The 9,125-nt window shown below is 39.5% G+C and overlaps 1 protein-coding gene across 1 annotated transcript in view; it reads right to left on the bottom strand.

Annotated features, from left to right (window-relative positions):
• Positions 1 to 7,899, bottom strand: part of myom3 (myomesin 3) — a 57,048-nt gene extending 49,149 nt beyond the window's left edge. The window contains exons 1-2 of the mRNA XM_069656281.1: positions 7,779 to 7,899; positions 1,751 to 1,855 (exon numbers count right to left, since the gene is read on the bottom strand). Of these exons, the coding sequence (XP_069512382.1) occupies positions 1,751 to 1,855; positions 7,779 to 7,885 (212 nt within the window). The 5' untranslated portion in view covers positions 7,886 to 7,899. The remainder of the gene's footprint in view (positions 1 to 1,750; positions 1,856 to 7,778) is intronic.
• Between the last annotated feature and the right edge of the window lie 1,226 nt (positions 7,900 to 9,125).

A 9,125-nucleotide genomic window follows, 5' to 3' on the forward strand; every position in this document is an offset into this window, starting at 1 on the left:
TAACGAGCATGTCTTTGGACTGTGGGAGGAATACGGAGTACCCGGTGGGAACCCACTCATGAAGAGAATGTGAATACTCCAACCGAAAAGGCCCCTACGTCTGTCAAAGTCTTCTTTGCTGTGAGGCGACAGCGCTAACGGCCCCCATAGTGAAGTCCTAAAATTAAATTAGAATTAAAGAAAGCAATAAATTATCACATTTCATAAACTAAGACTTGAAAAATTGCAAAAAGAAGGAGTAAATAATAACTGCGTATGTGAATAGAACATTATTTATCTTTCCACTGAGTTATTATTTCAGCTCTGCTTTCTTTCAAGTTGTAAGGCTTCCTCTCCACCCCATTAACATTAAAATGCAAAGGCTTCCCGTCCTGACTCAGTTGAATGGTTATTATGGCTTACTGATTTCATGACATCCGCAAGACAGCCATTGATGGGAGTCCACAGCTGGCCTTTTACAGACAGATCAGAAAAAGGCTCTAATTTCCGTTGTTATTGAGACTGTAGTTTGACTGAAAGCTCTTCTGCAGTACAGCTTGCAGGGCAAAGCACCAGTGAAGCTTGAGCCACTCCACTTTCTCAAATAAAGTGGAGAGGGAGGATGTGGTGGTGAATATTGATGGAGAGGCAGAATTTTATGACAAGCACAGATCATCCAGGAAGGAAGTCCTCTGGAGAAAAGTGAAGGCTGGTTCTCAGTCTTTGGTTCATCAGAGGAGAAAAGTAGACTCATTCACAGTTTGTTGCTATTTTGTACCCACAAAGGACTCCAATCCCAAACCAGAAATAAAGATGTCCAAACCGAGAGCTGCAGATGGAGCAAGTGTCACCAACTTGTTGTAAGTTTGCAACTACAGATTATGTTCATGATCAAATAATTTGCTCATTATGTTATATATCCATCAATCAAGAAACTAGACAATGTTACAAGCTACACCTTTTAACATTCACAAGTGGACACAAGTGTATTTATGTAGTTGCAACATCTCAAAACCGGGCAAGGTCAGAGTGAAGCCCTTTGGGGAATGCAGTACTGAGGCTGTTTTCCTGCTCTGTTAGGTTCCTGGCACCGTATAAAACGTAGTTTATATGGGGACAAAAAGCATAAAACGCATATGAAAACCGCCTTTTATAAAATCTGCTGAACTTTCATTGACAAAAGATCAATAATTCTCGCTGATAAACTTAATAGTCTTTAACCAGGGCCTTCGGTATTTTTAACACAAGCCATGTGAAAATAAGATGTCCCATTTAGTTAGACTACAGCTCTTATTGTAATGCACCAGCCATATATTTAATTAACATTAAATATCCTCTGCTGCTTTGTAATTGCACTAATCTGCTCGGACTCAGCATCGCCAGACACAATGTATCAAAAAATATGGATTGGACCCAAAAAACAATTTATTGCAACAATCCTATTACCAGCAAATTAGTCTCATTATTGTATAGTATCTATCCCTTTAACTTCTTATCGTGTAAGAGGCCAGTGTGGGCAAGTACAGTAAATGAGCTACAGGGCGTTTTTATAATCTGTGCATCAGTAGATCTAGCATTGGAAACAGACACACGTCTCATTATTTTACCCACTGACAATTTCTGTATTAATGTTTCAGAAAATCTGTTGACACTGTGATATAAAATGACACATACCCTAGTAGCAGCTTTTAACCATATTGTCCACCCCTCTAATGTTACTGATGATAAACAAAAACACCTGCCATATATTTCACTAGGACTTCAATCTCACCATGTCCTGTGGCGGGGGAAGTTGTCCATGTTCAGGATCTCCTTGACGGACATCAGGTCAGCGGGGATGATGGGATAGAAATCAGAGTAGGAGGCTTCCTCATCACTGAAACATCCAGAAAATAAATCAAAGACTGATTAACACCAGATTTCTTGCACATCATGACATTTCACAGGTGACAGATCAAAAAATAGATATTTTCCCTTGTCATCCTTCACAGATATTTATTCTGCTGATAAAGGGATTGAGCGTTCATATTAGCATGCCTATTCCTTTGGTTACAGTCTATGGCACATTATACAATCTCAAGTTCATCAGACCATTATTCCCCTCTGCCACTAGAAAGCAGCAGTGACTCTCTTTTTCTAACGCTGAACAGCAGATGTGGCCGTACGTCAGTCAGAGCTCTGGTAATGCAGGCAAACATTAAATGCATGGACTTTCATCTTATCTCCACACTGACAACAACATAAATGGATATTTTTTTTGTCTTCTGTTCTTGTGGCGTGGAGCTTTCGAAGTAAACAATGAAAACCATAATCAAACAAAACAACATCAACTGCAAAGAGGGGAGATTGCCAAGAAAGACAAACGCTTTTTCGCACTAATACCTTCTGTCAATCTGCAGCTCAGTGTAAGCCAACAAATGTGGTTCATTGTGTTACACAGCAGATTTGTCACTGATCAGTATAAACATAGACAATGTTTTTCTAAAATATTATGGTATTTGCAGATTCAGATTCAGTTCATTTTTAAATAATAAATGTTTGAGTCTTTCCTTGACAGACAAGAGAAGAGAGTTAAAAACAAAATGTCAGTTACAATGGCTGCACTGTTGCAGCTGGCTACAGTTTCGTGTTACACAGCTGCTGGGCATAAACTGTGTATATAGTCTCAGTTTGAAACTCAGTTTGATTTCTATCAGGAACTCATGGTGCAACACTCGGAACTATATCCTGGTGTTTTATCTGATTCACCAGCTAGTTTCCTCCAGTATGAGAATGGTGAAATCAGCGCCAATACCAGAACACTAAAAGGGATAGGATACCGATAGATTACTTCATGGATATCATCACCACTCCTGATCGTCCAAGTGATTTTTACATTAAAAAATAAAAATAATATTCATATAATAAAATGATTAGTATCACTTTGGAGTGCTTTGTTGGAAAGCTTCCATGTTGAAGTGCCATTTCTGTCAAATACAGTGCACTTGAATTCAACCCACCACAGGTCCACAGGTTGTAGTTGGTGCCAAAGTGATTACATGTTGCAATTAATCGTCAATGGTACATGTACTGTATATACACTGATCAACCATAACATTATGACCACCTGTGTAATATTGTGTAGGTTCCCCTTTTTGCCACCAAAACAGCCCTGACCCGCCGAGGCATGGACTTTACTAGACCTCTGAAGGTGTGCTGTGGTATCTGGCACCAAGACGTTAGCAGCAGATCCATTAAGTCCTGTAAATTGCGAGATGCGGCCTCCATGGATCGGACTTGTTTATCCAGCACATCCCACAGATGCTCGATTGGATTCGGATCTGGGGAATTTGGAGGCCGAGTCAACACCTTGAACTCGTTTTCCTAAAATCATTCCTGACCCTTTTTGCGATGTATTGTGTGTTCGGACACCTTTCTATCAGAACCAGCATTAACTTTTTCAGCAATTTGAGCTACAGTAGCTCTTCTGCTGGATCCAACCTTGCACCACTTTTGGTAGGTACTGACCAATGCAGACAAGGAACACCCAGTCATCTAGCCATCAAAATTTGGCCCATGTCATAGTCGTTCACATCCTTATGCTTGCCCACTTTTCCTGCTTCCAACACATCAACTTTGAGGACTAAAGGTTCACTTGCTGGCTAACATGTCCCACCCGTGGACAGGGGCTATTGTAACACAATAGTCAACGTTATTCACTCGATCTGTCAGTGGTCATAATGTTATGGCTGATCAGTGTATAGTGCCTTTCTAGTCTTCCAACCACTCGAGGCTGTTTTACACTTCGTTAGTATTCACCCTTTCACACTCACATTCATACAAGCCATGCAAGGCCACTAATCAGCAATTTGTGGTTCAGTATCTTGCCCAAGGATACTTTGATATGTAGACCTGAGAAGCTGGGGATTGAACAGCCAACCCTACAATTGGAGGGCGTCCCACTCTACCTCTGAGCCACAGCTGCCCTGAGGATGCCATTTGGCCGCAATAAATACAATACAAATAGTCTTCTTTTAAGGTGCAAAAATGATGAAAAGTATAGTTTGATAGAAGCTGTTATGATTCTACTTGGTACTGGGTTATTTCAGTTGATAAAATAAAGGTTTCAAAATTGCCCTTTGCTGCATGTCGTCCCCAATCTCTCCTCCCACATTTGCGTCTCTATCCACTGTTCTATAAAATAAAGGCACAAAAGACAAAAATATGATCTGTGAAGAAATTGCACTTAAGTACTGTACTTGAATAATCAGAATGAAATAAAACCTATTGAAACCTAGCCCTAATATATGGGTTGTAAAAGGCTAATACCAATACCCAAGCAGGGCGATGTATGACCTGTTTTCTCTCGAGTGCGGGAAATGATATAACCATCATCAGCTGTGTTCCCCTTTTTCTCACTGATGTACAAACACACACTCGCTATCATCTATACGGAGCTCATATAATCAGGAGGAACATTGGCTGCTGATGTAAGCGGAGGTAAATGCTGACAAATGTTGTTGATGAGCCAAAGGGTTTTGGATGTGAGCCAAAAGGCTGTTCATGGCACAATGGCATTTTTAATTGTTTGCAGCATCATAGCATGCAATCATCTGAAATGTTCAGTTTAAAATCCACAATGTGTCTGTGTCAACAGGCAGTGGAGCTGTTTGTGTTCCAGCTGATGAAGTGGATAACAAACTGAACATGATGAACAAAACCTGCACACATACAGTACAGTGATAACAAACCAGAAACACTAGCAGTTGCTTCCTTTTTCTGAGGCACACAAACACACTCAAATATAGCGACAATAGGCACACACATGTAAGACTTCACTATAGTATGAGCTCTCCATGTAAAGCAGCAACAATAAACTGAGCTGACCTTTTCTACGTGCACCCCCATAAACAGGAGAGGAGCATTTGTTGTTAGCGACAAGGTCTCTTGAGGCATTAAAGCTGAAAGGAATTTTTGTAACAAGAGAAGCATTAATATTTGCCCTCTCTTTATCCACAGATGACTGTTGCTCTTTTGAACATGAGTTACAACCACAGTAGGAGGATATTTAAAGTTTGGCTGCTTTACTGTTTTTTCTTATGTCATTAGATATTAATCCTCAGTATTGTTTGACCTAACATTGGAGTACAGTATAATACAGTGCATTTTAATGAACAAATCTAAAAACTTTGTGAACCGCAACTAAATTTTTACCCAGGCATGTCTTACACAACCCCCACCTATGGTTGTTAACAATTAGCCTCAGGCATTACTTTCACTAAGCCATCCCACTAATGGCAATGCAAATAGACTTGACTTCTCGTTTTCTTTTGTTTGTAAGCTGGGAAAATTCCCCATTTCACGGCACTCAGGGGACAACTTCTGCTTTTGCCGTCTTATTTTTCTGTTTTTCTTTGTTTAGCTTCCCTCTGAGGGTGTGCTCAGAGGCTCGGGCCGTTTGAATAATGTAGTGCAAAGCCCGTGGCTGGGCAGTGTCGTTCAAGTACAGCCCACAGATCTATACACAAAGACACACAAACATGCATATAAACAGGAACATGCACACACATGTGCACCCGTGCATGCAAACAAATACTTTGGAAAGAGCTGATACTGCTACTTCGTGCAGGATAGCGTGTGTTTGTGTCATGTTGTAAAGACTTCCTCAAAATATTAACTTGGTGTAACTAAAAAAGGGGAAATTTTCTGACATGCACTGTATGTTCAGCTGTTGTTGCGTAGATGTCAACAACTTGTACAACAATACTGATACCTATTGTACCAACAAACAGAACTAAATTCAGTAGGCAAAACTGTTCTCTTTTTTAGTAGTTTTGTTTTCCAAAGCTACCCAGAGGGCTCTTATTTCAGGCTAACATGAAGATAAATATGAGTGTGCTCCCTCAGAGGATGTTATAAGTATTCATTTTACATTGCACCTGCTGTCTTTTCTGTTTCGCAAAGAGAGCGATGAACTCTAAATTTGGCTCGACTAAACTTGATGGAATAATTGCTTATTTTTATCATCCCTTAGGAGACAATGTGTTCAATTCCCTTTATTCTGCAGTGGAGATTGCAGACCCACAGGTTAGCCTAATTTAATAACTCTCTGCAGCAGGGGGGCTGTGAGAATGAAAGCAAATTTGACTTGAGACTATTAGGGCAGGACCAGAAGTGATTTCTATTAGACCTCACTGGAATCACCTGGGAGCACTAGTGTATCTGCTGTGTGATTTATTTTTTTCATTGTCTTATGCCTCAGTTCGATTGGACAGGCCGACTTTTTATAGTTAGCCTGTGCAGGTGTAAAGGAGACACAAATATCCTCACAGTATGATGGAATCGGCTTCTATCCCATTGCTGATATTTTATTTGAGTTATGATACTTGTTAAATCATCTTTAAGCTATAAAGCTGGTTCCATGAACAGCAGATAATGTGTCTTCCTGAATCATTAGACACTGGAATTTAGAAAAAGAATATAACTAATTCAGTTGACATGTCTCAGAATTGTAGAAGTTCACGTTTTCCTCAACGCTTTAAAGTAACGATCTTAAACATTTTCAGTTAAATTAAAGTCTGTTAAGTATCTTATAGCGAACGCACAATGGTTATTAAACCTATGTTGCACTGATGAAAGCCCTTACATTTGCAGTATTCTTTGTTACAAAATGGGTGTTGACCTTCCTGGGATAATTCCCCAACACCACTTGCACTTTTGAGCTGTTATCTTGTTTAATGCCTTACTGTAAAGCACTTTGAGCTGCATTTTGTGTATGAAAGGTGCTATACAAATAAAGTTATTATTATTATTAACACCCAGCAGTGGTCGGTACGCCAGGAAGTGTATGTGGAAGTGTTTTCTCTGCTAGCAATTAAACAGTTACTATAGCCGAACATAGAGGATCGTTGACTACCACATTTTCATCGTTTGAAGTCATGGATCTCCCAACCTTTCCTGTCCTATCCAAATCATGGCCAAAAAATTCACCTAAAATGCTATAAAAAAAGTTCTTTTGTCACCTGCTGTTTGCAAAGTCAGGAAGTTGTTCAGGCTGGTTAACAGTATCGTCCTTAAAATTACCTTGTGCTGCTGACCTTTGTCTTAACTTAATCTTGACATTGAGAGCTGTTGTGGCTCAGACTGTTTGCATAACTGCAGTCCCATTTGCTGCTGTTCAAATTTGTCTTTCAACACGCTGGTTGAGTGGAACAGCAGCTACAGTCCACGCTACATTAACAATGTTAACCACAATGTAACTGAACTGCCACTCCCGACAAGGTTGTCTTAATTTATTCTGCATGAATCCACATACGTGTGTTTGTTTATGGTCAAGTGTGAATGTGTGTTCTTAAACATGCTGAAAGTCCATATCATGTTATTAGAGCTATGATGCTGCTTCATCAGGGCTTCATTCTCCATCAGAGGTAAATGATTAAACCAGAGGTTTCCAACCTTTTTGGCTTGTGACCTCAAATTTTAGAATAAGGAGTTCTTTACACATAGAGTCCCCTTTAAACTTTTTAGATAGTTTCATGTTGTCACCATTCAGAAGAGCTAGAGATGCCTTGTTTGGGGACCACTGGAATAAACTACTTTATACAGGGTAATAATCACAGATTAATAGTACTTACTGTGGAACATAGAGTGTATTTTGCTGTTAAAATGTATTTACGTTTACTTAAGTAAGATTTTTAATTCAAGACTCTGATTTTAACATTGTTGTATTGTTACTTTTGCTTAATAAACACTGAAAACTTTCACAGTTCCATTGATCCTTTTTATCTCGCACAGCTGATGTCAGGAGACCGTGTTTGCACCTGGAAGTGAAGGTCTTCTTCTTGATCTGCGAGGACAGCTGCATGCTGTGAGACATCTGGGACGACTGCTCCTCCTGCTCTCGCTGCATCACCGTCCTGGTTTCCATGGTAACCCCCCAACTGGCACCTGTAGAGGGGAGGGAAGGAAAGACTGGGAGTGAAGATGCAGAGGTGTGTAGGAGGCATTGTTATACAGAGTCAATGAGAGTCAGTCAGACGCTGAAGGCGCTGTAGGAACATAACTACATTATGTTTGTAAGCAGTCACAGATTCTCGTATCAGGAGCAACTCAAAGCTGTTTGTTTCATAGAGTGCAGATGAGTGGGCAAATTAGTGGCAACTATACGATGCAGACACTTAAGTCTTGGCAAAGACAGATATTTGTATTGTGCTTTTTATTCAGACTTTGCAGTTACATTTCTAGTGCTTTTTTTAGTAAAGGTGGTAAAACTCTGAGTTTTCCGTATCTTGCATGTGCACATTTGTGAATCGGTCTCCAGCCTCGTCCCTACAGAATAATCATTGAGTCTAAAGGGTGTGCTAAATGTATGCAAATTGCTAACGTCACGATTTCGGTCTCAGAGTATTGATATCTAAAGGGACACAATTTTTGTGGCAAATCAAAGTGTCTCAGAACTAGCGACCCAAAGACACAATGGGGTGCTATTAATAACGCAATGTTTCTCAATCAATATCTGCTGCAATTACATCCTTGATCCACATAAGTATTTATCAAACTTATGTCAGCTTCCTGACTTCAGCAAGCGGCAAACACACCTAACATAAATGAGTTTCGATTCAAAATGTCATTAATGCACAAAGGGGAGGCAAAGTGGTGTCTGAAATTCAATAGTCAACGCTTTGAAACAGATGCAGTCTTTAAATATGGAGCGAATTTATCAAACATTTAGGAGAATACTGAACTTTCAAAGTAGCTGCACTTTGATGATTATTTTCAATGTTTGTTCTGCAGATTATCTTCCTGAATAATGGGCCTAAACGTCCATTAAACCTCGAAAAATAATCAGACATGCAATCCTGTTTCCACGTTGACGTCTGTTACAAACTGCAAGATTAATATCACAGAAGAACAAGAACTCTGGCCAAAAACTGTATCTGAGAAGCCAGATTTTGTAAAACTTTGGTTATTTTTCCAACAAAAGTTATACAGTTGTTGCTGATGAGTTTTAGAATACTTGACTTATTGTCTCACCTTTAAAACATACCCATAATGAGATTCACTTGAAAGATGAAACTACATTTTAGGTCCAGATCTTTTGTTGTCACATTTTTTGTATTCTGCCTTGGCTATTTTTGAATTAAGGTATTCACTTTATAAACTACTGT

This window comes from Semicossyphus pulcher, unplaced genomic scaffold (genome assembly GCF_022749685.1).
Source record: "Semicossyphus pulcher isolate SPU_LCO1_2020_fin unplaced genomic scaffold, fSemPul1.0.p SCAF_9, whole genome shotgun sequence".
Taxonomy (NCBI): domain Eukaryota; kingdom Metazoa; phylum Chordata; class Actinopteri; order Labriformes; family Labridae; genus Semicossyphus; species Semicossyphus pulcher.